The 16023-nt window shown below is 59.3% G+C and overlaps 2 protein-coding genes across 2 annotated transcripts in view; both read left to right on the forward strand.

The window, feature by feature from the left end:
* LOC132026999 (testisin-like) overlaps nucleotides 1–3860 on the forward strand; it is a 4386-nt gene extending 526 nt beyond the window's left edge. The window contains exons 3-7 of the mRNA XM_059415602.1: nucleotides 12–38; nucleotides 236–401; nucleotides 910–1193; nucleotides 3076–3230; nucleotides 3533–3860. Of these exons, the coding sequence (XP_059271585.1) occupies nucleotides 12–38; nucleotides 236–401; nucleotides 910–1193; nucleotides 3076–3230; nucleotides 3533–3772 (872 nt within the window). The 3' untranslated portion in view covers nucleotides 3773–3860. The remainder of the gene's footprint in view (nucleotides 1–11; nucleotides 39–235; nucleotides 402–909; nucleotides 1194–3075; nucleotides 3231–3532) is intronic.
* Nucleotides 3861–13192: 9332 nt separating this feature from the next.
* On the forward strand, nucleotides 13193–15195 carry ZG16B (zymogen granule protein 16B). Its single transcript, XM_059415992.1, has 4 exons — nucleotides 13193–13222; nucleotides 13313–13395; nucleotides 13644–13743; nucleotides 14772–15195. The coding sequence occupies exons 2-4, from the start codon at nucleotides 13341–13343 to the stop codon at nucleotides 15118–15120; spliced, it is 504 nt and encodes a 167-aa protein (XP_059271975.1). The 5' UTR covers nucleotides 13193–13222; nucleotides 13313–13340; the 3' UTR covers nucleotides 15121–15195.
* The last annotated feature ends 828 nt before the right edge of the window (nucleotides 15196–16023 follow it).

The following is a 16023-nucleotide window of genomic DNA, read 5'->3' on the forward strand; positions in this document are numbered from 1 at the left end:
CCCCCGCCCAGGTTTCGAGAACTCGTCGTTGCTCACGTGTAACTGCCGGGCCCCTGGGGGGAGGGGCGGGCACCCGCGGACCACGTGGGGAGGGTCCCAGGGGTCCCCGCCCCCCCCCCGTCCCCCTGCGGCAAGACCCCCGACGTGCGCCCTTCCTTGTTGCCCGGAGCCCCTTCCCTTCGCGCGGGCGGGCGGGATCCTGCAGCTCAGCCGCGTGTCCCGCTGTCCGTCCCAGGGCCCTGCGGCCAACGAACCGTTTCGACGCGCATCGTGGGCGGAAAGGACTCGGAGCTGGGGCGCTGGCCGTGGCAGGGCAGCCTGCGCCTCTGGGGCTCCCACCGCTGCGGAGCGAGTCTGCTCAACCGCCGCTGGGTGCTCACGGCCGCGCACTGCTTTGAAGAGTGAGTCTGGGGCAGGCGGGCCGGGTCATGCATGCCCTTCGGGTGCGGATATGGCCTGCCTGTTCTCCTGAGCTCCAGGCCTGGCTGCAGGCACGTGAGGCAAACCCCGTTCCCCTTCTAGAGTGTTCCTCAGAGCATTCACAAGCACTTTTGTGTCGTGTTCCTTTCTGTCTTCTTTTCTTCCCAAATGACAGCACCGGGTGTCCCCTTCCTCATCCCAGGTCCGGGTGGAGGTGTACCGTGGGTGGGAGGAGGTGGGTAAGTGCTGGGCCTGTCCTGTGGCGGGGGCGGTGTGGAGTTCTCCACCTGCTCTGGTCCTGTGCATCTGTTCACTGTTTTTTATGACGGCTGCGGGAGGTGACAGGCTGGCTGAGTGGCCAGACCAGGCCCCGGGGGAGGGGAGGCATCCTGCTTTCCCCCACCTGCCCCTCCCCCCACTCCCAGACATCAGGTGTGCTCAGGGGCCGGGCCTCCTCTGAAGACCCTGCCTGCTCTCTCGTCCTGCCAGCCACAGTGATCCGTTTGAGTGGTCCGTGCAGTTCGGCGAGCTGTCTTCCTCACCGTCTATCTGGAATCTGCAGGCCTACTACAACCGATACAGTGTGGAGGAGATCATTCTGAGCCCTCTGTATCTGGGGGCTTCGTCCTATGACATCGCTCTGCTGAAGCTGTCCTCCTCCGTCACCTACAATAAGTACATCCAGCCCATCTGTGTTCTGACCTCCTCCTCTGAGTTCCAGAACCGGACCGACTGCTGGGTGACTGGCTGGGGGGACATTGAAGAAGAACAGGGTAGGGCTGCGGGCAGCGGGCTGGTTGGGGGGGGAGCCTCACACCCCACCATCTATTCCGTCCGCACCTAGGTCTGGGTGCAGCTGGGTCCCTCCTGGGGCCTCTCGGCACTTGTCTCATCACCTGCCGTCCCTCCTGCTTCCCCTGAAAGGACAGACTTCCTGTCCTCACACCAGCCTCCTTCTCCCTTCCAGAGACTGTGAGCCAGAAGCCGCAGTGAGAGGGAGGCCAGCTGGGCTCGGGCCTGCACCCCCCAGACGGCAGGGGTGTTGGGGTTGTGGGAGGGCCTCAGGCAGCCTCGGGCATGGACTGATTTAGCCAAGCACTCTTTCCACGTCGGCATGGATGCTCAGCCAGCACCCAGCCAGCCCCACCCTGGCTCTCCCACACCTCCTCCATCTCCCTGCCTTGCTTCCTTGCCTGGAGCACTGAGCCCGTGAGTCTCCTCCTGCAGTTTCAAGCCATCCACAATCCTCGGCTTCCCACCCAACTCTCCTGGGGTCCTTGAGCCAGCATGAAGTGCCACCTGCATACCTCTCACCATGAATTCCCCAAAACTGCTGGGCACAGCCTCCCCGGAGGTGCCCTGGGCCTGGACTGCCCCATACACAGCTCCCTGGCCCAGCCCGTTCCCACAGCACCCTTCCCACAGCAGCAACGACACACAGCTCCTCACGTCTGTGCTGTGTACCTGGCCCTGTTCTAGGCTCTTGAGACTGAGGAATGAGCAGGGAGAGGTCTCTCTCCCTTCTGGACCTTACCTATGAGTGAGGCTGGGAACATTTTTATACCTGCTTTACAGATGAGGAAAGTGAAAGAGGTAGGGAAATGGCTCTAAGGCCCCAGCAGGAGTCAGAGAAGCTGGGGTTCACTGGCCAAGAGGGTCATGGGTCTGTAAGGTCACACATCTGGAATTGGCAGGGGGGTGGAGGGGCTTAGAGTACCCACCACTGGCCCCACCTTCCTCGAGAGCTGGGGTCCTGGACGAGTGTCCCTGCAGACCTCCCCTGGCCCAAAGCGCCGAACGGGTGTGAGCCAAGCGGCCTAGTCCCCAGACTCCCTGACCCCGGACAGACAGGTAGTCCCGACCAGGCCTAGGCTCCCCTTCCTGCCGGCAGGTAGGAGGGGGCTTCTGGACCCCACCGTCTTGCAGGTGTCAAGCCCAGCTCAGCCACATGCCAGGTGGGAGACCTCGGCCGCCTCATGTGGAACGGGGCCATCGTAGCTCCCACCCACTGAGGTGGCTCAGAGCTTTGACACTGTTTATAGGGAAGGGCCCAGGCGGGGGCTTGGCCGACAGGAGGCCTCCCCAACTCGGCAGCTCTTGCGTCAGCCCTGTGGCTGTCCCCTGGCTCGGCTGCTGGCCTGGGCCTAGACTGCAGAACTGCACGGGTTTGGGTTTGGGTTCACAGCCGGCTCAAGCTCCCCCCGGTGCTCTGCGGGGGCAGTGGGGTGGTGGGGTGTGGGGTGGGGGTGGGCAGTCTTCCCTTACCTGAACGAGGGTCATGGTGGCGCTGTGTCCCATGAGGGCTCCAAAAGCCCGGAGAGCTCCTCCAGACGCTCTGGAAGCCTGGGGCTGTGTGAGGAGGGGAGGCTACTGGGGGAGGCCACGGGCTGGTCCACCTGCTCACATGCCTGACCGCCCCCTGCGGAGGCTCAGCTGTGCCACCCCCGCCCCCTGGCTGCTGGCCACCTCTGAGGGGCTGCTCTCTGCCTGCTGCGGAGGGGAAGCTGCATGTTGGGAAGGGGCTCTGGCCACCTGCCGTTGTCCACAGTGGGCTACGTGCTGGCCCCAGGGACCCTCTCCCCTACCCTGTAGCCTGGGCCAGTCCTCCTGCCCAGATGGCAGAGGGTGCCGTCTTTGTCTCTCCCCGCCCCCCAGATCTGCCGTCCCCCTACATCCTGCAGGAAGTGCAGGTCGGCATCATAAACAGTGCCATCTGTAACTACCTCTACGCACAGCCCGTTTTCCGCTACGACATCTGGGGAGACATGATGTGTGCCGGCACTATCCAAGGTGGCAAGGACGCCTGCTTTGTGAGTGTCCCTTCCCAGCCCAACCAGGGGCCTCCGGGGCCCGGCAGGCCACCGCCCCAGCCCCAGGCTTGAGAGCCACCTGTAGCCCTGCACCTCATTTGGTCCTTGTGTCCCCCTCAGAGGGTAGAGACCATGGCCCCACTTTGCAGACGCAGAAACTGAGGCTTGTTCACTTCCGGGGTGGAGCATGGGGTTTGCACCCAGTCTGCCCAACTCCACAGCCCCTCCTGCTGTCCCTGCCTCTCCACCGACTCCTTGGCCCCCCTACCCTCAACGCCTGGCTCTCCCACGCTGCTCCCCAGGGTGATTCAGGCGGACCCTTGGCCTGCGAAAAGAAAGGGCTGTGGATTCAGGTTGGAATCGTGAGCTGGGGGTCGGGCTGCGGGAGGCCCAACCGGCCCGGAGTCTACACCAACGTCAGTAGGCACTTCAGATGGATGCAGAAGCTGTTGTCCCGCAGCGGCGTTCCCAGGCCAGCCCCCTGCCTGCAGCTACTGCTCCTGGCTCTGCTCGTGCTGGCCTCGCCCCTGCGGATGGCCTGAGCACACCAGAGCGCCTGGGAGGTGGGGCCATCTGCTATGCCAGGCCCCATCCCCCACTGTCCTTCTGCTAATAAACACGTTCCGTTCACATGATGGAGTCTATGCCTTGCAGAGCCCTCTGTGGCCCGGGGGGGCTCCCTGGACACCCAGTCACCCCAGCAGCACGCCCTCACTCCTGAATCTTGCTCCAGGTGTCTGCACTCTTTGGGTTTGGGGGGCAAATCATAGGACCCCCTCTGGTTAGATCAGTCAGAAAGGTAATTGCTGGGAGGACATTAGTGGCCCCTAGGGAGACGAGGGGGGTTGCCGGGAGGGAATGTCCTGAATCCCCCCGGTGCTCAGGCCCCCCACCACACACAATAGACACTCCTGGTCTGACCTCTTTCCCCGAGGCTGACCTGGGACCAGGACTGGAGTGCAGGAAGCTGCTTTGGGAGGTAATCCCAGGAAGCCTCAGTGGGGAGGGTCCCGCTGTGGACTACTGAGGCACAGTCCCCCTGGCGCCTGTGAGAAATCACGGAGGCACGTCTCGGTGTCGGCAAAGCCAACCTCCCTGCTCACCTGTGATCCTGGGAGATGGGAAAGGGGTTCGCTTCCCCAAATGGGGAGTGGTTGAACACTGGTGGGCTGCCACAAAGACCAAAGTCCTCCCCGCTGGGCAGGAGGCCCCCAGCCCGCTCCCTGTCTCACCAGATACCTCAGAGGCTGCTACTGTGGCATGCGCAGGCCCCGGTTTCTGTTTCCTTCCTGCCCTCCCCCTGCAGCGGGAGGACCTCCTCTCCACACACAGCAGGGCCAGTGGCTTCCCTGGGCTCCTGGCCGGTGGGGCACCCCACGCCTGCAGGAACTCTGCCACCTCCTGTCACCCCTCACCCCTCTCAAGACTCCCCACCGCGCTGTTACATGGCGCCTGTGTGACCGGCTCTGACCTGACTTGGGGTCCTTGCAGGTACTGTTCCCTTGGTCTAGAGTGTTCCCTTTTCCTGGTTGAGCCCCGTTCTCCAAGGCCTCAGCTGAAACCTTGCTCCTTCCACTCTGTCATCCTGCTCATCACAGTCCTTACGGTCCTTCCTGCCAGCTCTCCGTTTGTCACTAAGTGGCCTTGGCCATACTTTCCTGCATGGGGGTCCCGGAGCCTGTATGGCCCAGCCATGACCATGCAGCCCTGTGCCCTTCACGGTGGAGATGCCCCACCACCCCACCCGCAATCAGTGATGGGCTCCGGGAGGTCTAGCCACGGCCCCCTGCCACCCCTTCATGTGGCACAGACCACACTGGATGTTTCCAGGCCCAGGGTGGAAGGGAGCTCCAGGGGACCGTCGACACTGCACCCCGGAGGTCATCGTGGGGCAGCATTGGGTCCCTGGTTTACTCACCCCGTAGTGTCCCCTGCCTTTGCTCTCCTGAGATAGGCTGGAGATGGTGAGAGGTCTCAGCCATCCTGGGAAGGGACTCGGCAGCTTCAGGTGGGCAACTCGGGCTCATCACTCTGCCACCCGCCCCTACCCCCTGCGGCATTCCCGTTCCCAGCTGTCTTCCAGGGAAGACATGGCCCTGCCGCAGAGAGAGGCCTTGTGCGCCTGGGCATGCATGGTCCAGCAGCCTCCAAGCTGATGTTGGGACCCCGTCACGGACCAGTGGGCCTGACCCGGTGGCCACTGGAGTTGCTTGTTCCCCCACAGCTGGTTCAGGGCATGCCACTCCACTGTGGACAGACAGCTCAAGTCACTCTGACTGCTGGGGAGGACATGCGTAGTGGGAACATGGGAGTCCTGTCTGGTGAAGAAGGTGGAGGCTTGGGGGAGGGGGGTCCCCCAGACCATAAGTGACCACTGTCCTATCGTGTGCTTTCCCACCAGCCAGTATCAACCAAGAGGGGGCCTTCCCTTGTGGTCAGTTCCTGCAGCTTTCACCTTTAAGGACATCTTCAGCTTGGAGCAAAGTTTTTTTCTTGTATCGTCTTTTATTTTTGCTTTCTTTTCTTTTTCTTCCTTCTGTAGGTTCCACGACCCGTGTGGAGTCCAGTGTGGGGCTTGAACTCACAACCCTGAGATCAGGAGTCAGATGCTTAACTGGTTGCCTGAGCCCCCCAGGAGCCCTGGAGTCCAGACTTTCTGAACATAGTTTCTGAACATAGAGCAGATGTTAGCTTATGACACTCATCATTATTTTTCACTTCTATTATGGGTGATACCAATGTATTTTTTCTTTTCCTTTTTCCTATTCTCCAAAAAGTTGTAGAAGCCAGAGCACATATTTTAGGTAGCCACTAAGATTTACTATTTCCCTTATGCAAACAAGAATAATTACAGAGTTGGGCTGCCTGGGCGGCTCAGTGGGTTAAGCCTCTGCCTTTGGCTCGGGTCATGATCTCGGGGTCCTGGGATCGAGCCCCACATCGGGCTCTCTGCTCAGCGGGGAGTCTGCTTCCCCCTCTGTCTCCTCCTGCCTCTCTGCCTACTTGTGATCTCTCTCTCTCTCTTTAATAAATAAATAAAATTTAAAAAGAATAACTATGGAGAAACGGAAGTATTTTGGATGGGTTCTATGCATAACCACAGTCCAGAGCTTCGTGCATTTCACAGTGTGTGGAGAGTCGTGTGCAACTAGGGACACACCGGAGTGTCCACACTTGTCACCCTTGGGTGATAGCTGTCTAGGCGCTTACCATTCTTTTAAGCCTATTCCAGATTTCCTTTGCTACCCCTTTGCTATCGTGTTGTAATCAGAAAAAAAGAAAAAAAAAACACAAAAACACAAAAAAAAACCAGTAAGGGCATTTATTTATTTATTTATTTTAAAGATTTTATTTGACAGAGATCACAAGTAGGCAGAGAGGCAGGCAGAGAGAGAGAGAAAGGGAAGCAGGCTCCCTGTGGAGCAGAGAGCCCAATGCGGGGCTCGATCCCAGGACGCTGAGATCATGACCTGAGCTGAAGGCAGCGGCTTAACCCACTGAGCCACCTAGGCGCCCCAGTAAGGGCATTTAAAGACCAAACAAGAATCCAGTTGGTTGGGTGTGTGGACAGGTGACATTTTCTCAGGCTTATGGAGGAGGGTCTGCTGATGCACTTTCAAGCCACCTGCCTGCCACATTCCAAGGACAAACGCCAGGACTGCCGCTATCAGCAACAATAGAATAGCTACGAAGATTCTGGTACAAGAGCGAGAAACTGGTGCTACCGGGTCTTCAGAGATCGGAGACAAAGTTACGTGGGTGTTGAATTCTAGATCCTCTAACAACCAGTCAAGGGGGAGAGCAACGTGATGTCATTCTCAGGCGGGACGGCTGATGAAGGGGACCTCCCGCCTGCCCTTCCCCAGGGAGGTTCCTACGGCAGGGAACAGAACGGAGCTCAAGGATGTCGGCATCCTAATCTCCGGAGACTGAGTGTGTCACTCTCGGTGGCAAAAGACACCCTGCAGACGTGGCTGAGCCAGTGGTGTGACATGGGGAGACTGTCCTGGATTGCCCTGGTGGGACCGGTGTCATCACTGGGGGCCTGAAACCTGAAATTCCTGGGAGGAATCGGAAGAAGCAGTTCCTAGAAGTGGTGCCCGAGAAAGAGGCTGGATGAGGCAGTGGACGCAAGAAAGAATAAATAAAACATGCCAAAATGGCAGAAATACAGTGTCGATGTCCCATTTCTACTGGAAAGAAGAGGGGAAAAAAGGCAATCAGGGGCATTAGAGGTGAGGGCAGCAAACCTAAGAGCCAAAATTAGCCAGCATTCCCCAAACTGACCTGATCATGGAACCCTCGTCTTGGGGGGAGTTTCACAAGAGACCTGTATGACGCTGCCCCACGTCTCCAGGGCCAAGCTGGGTCCCGGCAGTCCCCTGAGTCCCTCCCTCTCCTAGGAGCCCCTGATCTGATACACTCCATCTCCTGGGGTGGATTTTCCTTCAGTAAACTCTCAGGGCTTTCAGCACCTGTCTCTGCCATGTGTGCCTTCTGACACAAGGGGGCACTGCTGAGCTGGAGCTGCACAGGGGCTCTTCTAGAGGGCAGGCCAGGGCTCTGGGGCAGCGTCCCTCACTGCCTGTTTGCTAAATAAGCAGGTAGCTGAACATGCAGGTGACTTGGGGGCCCGAAGCAATGTTTCCGTCCCCATACTTATTTGTATGGGATGAGGACCCCGCCCCCCCACCATGCGTCCCCATTGCCGTTAGCCCCGTTCTGTGTCTGCGGGATCCCTTCCCTCCACTTCAAGCGGGGTCTCCCTTTCAGAGTCCAAGGCAAAGTGCAGAGCCAGGCACCCACGGTCTGCCCACGGAGCAGACTGCACTCCTTCGCATGTGAGAAGCGGACGGTCACCTGGAGACTTTGCACGTACCCCGCTCGGGGGACAGACCTACTTGCAATGTCCAAATACCCTCAAGATGGTGATTCTAAAATCAATGCGTCCTCCTTAGAACATACAAGTCCACAAAAGGAGCATAAAGAAGAAACCCTTAAAGATCACCAGAACTGAGGGGTGCCTGGGGGGTTCAGTGCGTTGAGCCTCTGCTTTCGGCTCAGGTCATGATCCCAGGGTTCTGGGATCGAGCCCTGCATTGGGCTCTCTGCTCAGCGGGGATCCTGCTTCCTCCTCTCTCTCTCTGCCTGCCTCGCTGCCTCCTTGTAGTCTCTGTCTGTCAAATAAATAAATAAAATCTTAAAAAAAAATCACCAGAACCGAACTTTGAAGGAATTTCTTCATGTTGGACATCTGGGTTGTTGACCAATGTCCTTACACACGACACGTCTGGGGCACCTTCGAGGCTCCATCAGCTAAGCGTCTGACTGGATCTCAGCTCAGGTCTTGATCTCAGTCACGGTCATGGGTTCCAGCTTCGAGCTCGCTTCGCACTGGGTGTACAGCCTACTGAAAAACAACAAAACACATCTTCGGGGGAATCTTTATAATCTCAGCACCTGCTCCCAAGCATTTCTTTGGCTAACGTGTCTACAGGCTCGATGCTTCCGTCAAATGGACTTCATGTCTTCAAAGGACTTTAAATGGGGAGGACGCCAGGGCTCTCCTCCAACAAAGGAAGAGGGACCCACCTCCCAGCCTGGTTTGACCCTGAGGGTGTCCACTTTCATATCCTTTGTAAACTTATAGGTTAAAAAATAACGCTTTTCAGGGGCGTGGGTGGCTCAGCGGGTTAAGCCTCTGCCTTCAGCTTGGGCCATGATCCCAGGGTTCTGGGATCGAGTCCCGCACTGAGTGTTTCTGGTTCAGCTGGGAGCCTGCTTCTCTCTCTCCCTCTGCCTACAACTCCCCCTGCTTGTGCTCTCTTGCTGTCAAATTAATAAAATCTTTAAAAAAGGGGGGGGGCGCCTGTGTGGCTCAGTGGGTTAAGCTGCTGCCTTCGGCTCAGGTCATGATCTCAGGGTCCTGGGAAGAGCCCTGCATTGGGCTCTCTGCTCAGCAGGGAGCCTGCTTCCTCCTCTCTCTCTCTCTCTGCCTGCCTCTCTGCCTACTTGTGATCTCTCTCTGTCAAATATATAAATAAAATCTTTAAAAAAAAAAAAAGAGCTTCTCAGTTTGTAAAAGTGGTAATCTAACCATAACAACAAAAAAGTCAAAGCAGAAAACAAACAAACAAACAAACGGACAGGGAAGGGAGCAATGTCCTAACTGCCCTCATGTGGAAGTAAGCGTCGTTGCTTGGATGTTGCTGCAGAAGTCTGTTTGGGCAGGCAGGTTCAAGGGCAGGCCAGAGGAAGGATGGGGTAGGGTGTGCGTCAGGGTGGGGTCCCGGACCCCAAGACCTCTGAACTCCAGGAAAGGAGAAGATGTTTACAAAGGGAATTCTTCTCTAAGTGTTGGACCCCTGCTATGGGGTGGGTCTCTCAAAGCAGAGAGGCAGATGGGTTTGAGATGATGGAGGTGGGGGCCTCAGTGGGCCTGGGGGAGGGGCTCTAGCCATCTGGAGGTGGGATGCACTGGCTCTGGAGTTTGGGAGAGGCTCCCAGCCAAGCCTCAGCCTGACTGGGTAATGTCCTGTGATGGGTTAGATTGTGGTCCCCCAAAAGGATATGTCCACCCAGAACCTCTGATGGGACCTTATTTGGAAAAAGGGTCTTCACAGATGTAATTAAGGTAGGGATCCTGAGACACTCCTGGATAGAATGGGCAATGAACACAACACCAGCCGTCCTTACGGAAGATGGGAAAAGAAGCCACAGTCACGGGGAGCAGCGCAGGTGAGGGAGGAAGAGAGACTGCAGGGGTGTAGCTACGAGCCGAGAAGCACCCGGGCCAGCCGGCAGCCAACAGAGAGTAGAAGAAGCAAGGGATCTTGTCCTTCAGAGATTTCGGGCTGAATAAGGATTTATTTATTTGAGAAGAGTGAGCACGGGCAGAGAGCAGAGCAGAGGGAGAGGGAGAAGCAGGCTGAGCACAGAGCTCGCCCTGGGGCCCTGCACGGGGCTCGATCCGAGGACCCCGAGATCATGACCTGGGCCAAAGTCAGACGCTCAATCAACTGAGCCACCCAGGCGCCCCATGTAATTTGAACTGCGTAAAAGATTGGACAAAATGTGTGGTTTTCCAAAACAGGAGTTGCATTTCTCTGGGGAAAAGGAGAAAAAGTGCTTAGCTTAGAGCGGGGCATCAGTGAGAACCGGAGGCTTTCTTGTCTGCTGTGCCGCAGGCTGCAGGTCACAGCGGGGCCTCCCCAGTCCCCACATCCCGACGGGAGGGAGACCTGGTCCAGCCCCTCTCCTCTGCTGGGAGAAGGCCGCATTGTTTCTGCTCCTGGCAGCGAGGTCCAAGCATGTGCTCGGTGGGGATTACGGCCTCGCAAATCCTCTTGTGGGGAGATCTCGCCCTGAGGGACAAAGGGCCTGTGTTGAGCCTCCCCAGGGCCAGTGCTGCGCCACGGGGGATGAGGGAGGCCCCTCGGCAGGGGTGCATGTGTGCGTACGTGCAGGTCCTGTGCAAGGCCCTGTGTGTGGACAAAGTCGGACAGGCGTGCGAGCTTGAGGGTGCGTCCGAGTGCGAGCGCATGTGTGTGCACGTGAGTCCTGCCCTCTGAAAGTGTCCCTCGTGTGTGCTTTTTGGCACGTCCTGGCACCCCTGTCATCTAGGCAGCGACTGGCTCTTCTAGTCAACCCCCTAGGCAGTGCTCCCCTGAGTTCTACTCCCCAGTAGGATCCCCAGAGTTCTACCTCCCAGGCAGCGCTCCCCGGGGCTCTACCCCCCAGGTACTGCTCCCCGGGGCCTTCCCCCGCCCCCCAGGCAGTGCTCCCTGGGGTTCCGGTTCTCACAGATTCTCCTGGGCGAAAACCCAGCCAGCCTGGCACTAGGAAGGAGGCACCTGAGTTGGCAGCCACAACCACAAAAGCACCCAGCGATTGACTGGGGTGAGAAACAGAGCCCCCTTTGTGCAACCCCCATCCCCTCCTCCCAAGCCACGTCTGCCAAGGTCCTGGGCCTCCGCCACCTCCACTGCCTCTGCCTCACAGGAGGCTCTGGGGCCTCAGGAGGGGATTGGCTGTCCTTGCCCCTTCCATCAGTGGGCCCGAGGACCTCTGGGAGGGCGAGGAGCATGGGGGCCAGGTGGGGAGCCCTTGGCTTTCAACCTGAGTCAGTGGAGGGTGGCTGAGCCATAAGGGGCCTCTGCAGAGAGACCAGCGCAGGCCCAGAAGGAAGGGTCCTGTCCAAAGCAGCCCTCGCTCTCCCCACAGGGGGCTGGCTGGGGGATGCTGTGGACGGGACCGCCTCTCTTCCAGACTGGGGACCAGCGAGGCAGCAGGATTGCTGACTTTGTGGGTAAAGGGCCAGAGGACACACGTGGCAGGTTTTCTGGGTCACAGAGTGTCACAGTGGCCCAGCTCTGTGGGGAGACAGCAGCCCCAGACGACGTGCCCATGAATGGGCTTGGCTGTGTGCCTGGAACACTTTCTTTGGACCGTGACAGTAGAGTTTCACCGGCCTTTCATGTGTCACAAAGCGCTATTCTTTTGAGTTGTCTCTAACCTTCGAAAACTAAGAAGTGTTCTTAGCTCTTGGGCTATGCACCATGGGGGTGGGAAGCGGGATGTGGCCGCGGGCCGTAGTTTGCTAACCCCTGGCCTGGGTACCTCGGAGGCACATAAGGAGTGGAGGTCCCTTGAGACAGGGTCTCCACGCTGTGCCCAGTCCCCCAACACTGGCATCCCGGTGAAAGCAGGAGGAGGAGCCTGCGCGTCCAGACTGGGTCTGTGCACATAAAAGGCCATTCTCAGCACCCACTTCTTGTAACCTGATGGGACCTTCCCGAACACCCAATCTGCGCTGAGCCTGGCTCCCAGCCCAGGCCACGCATCCCTCCTTTCCTGAGCCCGCAGAGTGCTCCCCTGCACTGCCAACACCATCATTTATGTGTCCGGTCACCAAATGGACAAGCGTGTTGTTTCTGATCTTTAGTGATTTTGGAGGACATGGCCCAAAACAACCCCGTCCACCTGGCAGCACAGATAAGGCCTGGATGGTCGGGCCCTTGCAGGAGAAGGCCCCCCGAATTCTCCTAACGCCCAGGAGGGGGCTGTACCGCAGCCCACGGACAGCAGATGACCTGATTGTCTGTTGGGGTGGTGGGAGCTCCCGACAGCAAGCCCCACACGCAGGGAAGCCAAGATCTAGACGCAGTCTGGCTCCCGTAGCGGCGCTGGCAGGGGCCTGAGACCCGCAGCCCTCGACAAGTGGCCCGTTACCTCCCAGGTATGTCTGACCCTTAAGCCTGATGTCAGGAGTGCCCAGGGGCACTGGCCTAGAGAATCGCCCGTTCCCCAATCCTCTGCACCTGGGTCATCCCAAGGCCTGTTGCAGCCAGCCTGTCCCGGCGCCATCTGCTCCGGACACAAAGCAAAGACTGTCACTGTCTTCCAAGTGACATACCATGGAGGGACCGGCCTCTGGGGTCTCTTCCACCTGCAGCTGGACACAAGCTCCAGCTCTCTCTGACGGTCCGGGGACAGCTGGGCCTGAGCTCCTGGAAGCCCACAAGACCCCAAGCTCCACAAAGGCCTGAACGAGGTCCTGGGGCCGGTTCTGCACAAGGCAGGAGCCCCGGTGGGCACCTGACTGCAGCTCCTCCATGGGGTACAGACCTGTCTGGCCAAGCTGGTGGGGGGATGTCTCAGCAACCCCCCATTTAAAGTGCCATTCTAGTCCAGGTGCTGAGGAGGGAGACCCGGAGGTGGCAGAGAAACGCTCGTCACTGTCCCATTTTGTTTGTGTAGGCCATGAAGCCAAGATAATAAACACAGCGTGTCCGGGAGCCTCCCCCAGGACGGCTCTGGGATTCCCCCAGGAAGAGCCCTCACCGCCATTCCTTCCTGCTCCCCCCGTGGCCTTCACTCCTTCCTTCTGGATGGGGGCCCACGGGGATGAGGTGGGTATAAAGGGCTGGGGGGAGAGTGCCCAGGCACAAGGCATTGTGCCACTGGGACTGGGCGACAAGACTCACGGTCAGGTATGGTGGCGCTCCCCTCCCACGATGGGACCTGGCGAGGTCCAAAGGGGGCCCCCCCTCAGAGGCAGGGGCCTGTCCTCTTCCCTCCAGGAGCCTTGGGACTCACCATCCAGAGGCCATGCTGCTGGGGCTGACTCTCGGCCTCCTGTGGAGCGCCACCTGCTGGGCAGAGCGTAAGTCTCACTGAGTCTGACCCCCCCAGCTTGCCGCCCACCGTGGGGAGGGGGGGTGGTGCATCCTCACCCCGACCCCAGCCCGTCCCCCCGGGAAGGCCACACTCACCCTTCGCCACAGACCGACGACTCCAGTCCTGGAGCCTCGCGGCTGTCTTGAGGGCTGTGTCCAGCTCAGGGCAGGGACATGCTCCCCGTCAGCCTGTGGTGCCCTTCTCTTCCCCTGCTGGCTCCCCTCGTCCCTCTAGAGATGTATGGGGCCGGAGGAGGCACATATTTCAGCACCTCCAGTGACTGTGAAATCACCGGAGTCCGGGTGGCCGTGGATCTCATTGGCCTGGTGAAGAGGTGAGTAGGGACCGGAGCGCCATCGCCACGGCCTCAGCAGCCGGTGGAGGGGGCTTCGCACCTCGTCCCCGCATGCCTGTGCGGGAGCTCCGGATGACCCTGGGAGTTGCGGAGCCGGCAGCCACCAGCTCCCTTCTTGTCCGGGTTCAACGCCCCCTCGCCCTCCCGCACGTCAGCCCCTCCCATTGTCTGCAAGTCCCGCTGGCTTCCCTGGGCTGATCTAAAAAGAGGGGCAGGGCCGCCTGGGTGGCTCAGTGGGTTAAAGCCTCTGCCTTCAGCTCAGGTCATGACCCTGGGATCGAGCCCCACATCGGGCTCTCTGCTCTGAGGGGAGCCTGCTTCCTCCTCCCTCTCTCTCTCTCTCTCTCTCTCTCTGCCTCTCTGCCTACTTGTGATCTCTGTCAAATAAATAAATAAAATCTTTAAAAAAAGAAAAAAAAAGAGGGGGAGATGATGCTCCTCCCTCCTTTCTCCCTTCAACCCCAAACAGCCTCAGTCTGAGAGGCTCAAGATACTCTGCTCCAGATGCCCAACGGGGAGCCCGGGGGTGGGCTGTCCGGGGGAGAGTCTGAGGAAAGGCAGGGACCTCAGAAAGGATACTGGCGGGACACAAGTCAGCAGAAATGTGTGAAGGCCCAGAGCTGGTCCCTGCCCTCACCTTGCTCCAGGCCTGGTCTAGTCAGTAACTGGGGCTCAAAGTCCAAGCTGGGTCTGGGGACAGCTCCCCACTGTGTGCAGTGACAGCAGCTGACACTGCCCGCGTGGTCCCTTATGAATGATCTCGCTGACTGCCCCCAAACCACTTTCAGAGAAGGAAACCAAGGCCTGGAGAGGCTGGGTGACCAGCCCAAGCCCACAAGGCCCGAAGGCATCAGAGCAGGGGTGTGAGGGCGACAGCTCTGTCCGCGGGCTGGGGATGTTTACCAGCAGTGAGGGGACTGCTGTCCTCGCAAGGGGACCGAGTGCCTGGGGAGTAGGGGGCCAGCCCGGCTCTGGCCTCCAGCTACCCCCCCAACCCTGTCTCCCAGCATCCAGGTGCGATGTGGCAACTCCTGGGGCCCGGTGTTTGGCGCCTCGGGTGGGACGACCCAGGAGTTCCTACTGCAGCCAGGAGAACACATCGATACCATCTCCGGCTCCCACAGGGTGTTTATCCGGTTCCTGTTCATATCCACAGACTGGGGGCGCTATGCCATGTTTGGGCGGGAAAGTGGCAACACCTTCTTGGCCGGTGGGAATGGGAAGGTGCTCACAGGAATCTGTGGTCAGCATAAGATTTTAGGCCTTTCGGGCCTCTGCTTTCGCTGGGACTACCCTCCCGAGGAGGAGGAGGAAGAGACCACTGCATCACCCCCTACCTCGACTAAATGCAAGTAGGGCTCCCGGTGAGCCGAGGGGGCTGAGGGGAGCTGAGTTGACCTCAGTTGGAATCCGGCAATAAATAATGCTTCTGCGAGAACGGCGGCTCCACATGTGGTCCTTGGGCCCGGGGTGTGACCGAAGTTTTCCCGGCTGGCGGGGGACGAGGCTTCCGGAGTAGAGGTACAGGGTGCAGAAGGAGCGGGTCTGACGCCCCAGGCCTCGGGGATTCTGCCTGTGCAGACCTTGGGCCTTGGAGATCTCCCATCTTTCGGGAGTCTGGGCTCCAAGGACGCCCGCTACCCCGTCCTGACCCCAAACCTGTCCGTGGGTCTCTGACGGCCCAGACTCAGTCCTGGTCTTCACCGAGTGGGTGACAGGACTCAGGGAAGCCAGCCATTCACATCCCCGCTCGCTGAGCGCATCTCTGCCAGGGCCTGGGCTCCCCCAGCCCCTCACGGTTAAGAGAAGAGGCCAGGGGTCCGGCTGAAGGGTGCCCTGTGAGGAGTGGAGGCAGAAGCAGGTCGTGGCAGCTGCATTCACGGGGACACAGGCAGGGCACTGAGTCCGGCACCTGCGTAGAGGTAGAGGAATTGGGGGCGTGCTGCAGGGACCCTGCCTCCAGGGATCCTCCTTCCTTCAAGGGGGGACCCTACCTCACAGTGGTCCCCCCACCCCTTCCGAAAGGAGGCAGCATCTGGGCCTGCAGGTGAAGGGACACCTGGCCTGGTGGAGACAGAGCCAAGGGCATTCCCGGCAGAGCGACCAGTAGGGCGAAGGCAGCTGAAGACAGGCTCCTGGAAGTGTGATTGTGAGAGAAGCCTGGGAGCTCGTGCAGACCCCGGGCAAGCCCGTTCTTTGTGTGCCCCATCCCGAGCCCGGGATCCCACGTGAGAGCTTACCTCGAGTCCCAGCGACCTC

Source organism: Mustela nigripes, chromosome 11 (genome assembly GCF_022355385.1).
Source record: "Mustela nigripes isolate SB6536 chromosome 11, MUSNIG.SB6536, whole genome shotgun sequence".
Classification (NCBI taxonomy): domain Eukaryota; kingdom Metazoa; phylum Chordata; class Mammalia; order Carnivora; family Mustelidae; genus Mustela; species Mustela nigripes.

Excerpts from the sequence above, each read along its gene's own strand:
- ZG16B (XM_059415992.1), top strand. The coding sequence starts at position 13,341 with ATGCTGCTGGGGCTGACTCTCGGCCTCCTGTGGAGCGCCACCTGCTGG. Across the intron at positions 13,396-13,643 it reads CGCCACCTGCTGGGCAGAGC|AGATGTATGGGGCCGGAGGA; the intron begins GTAAGTCTCACT and ends TCGTCCCTCTAG. Across the intron at positions 13,744-14,771 it reads CTCATTGGCCTGGTGAAGAG|CATCCAGGTGCGATGTGGCA; the intron begins GTGAGTAGGGAC and ends CCTGTCTCCCAG.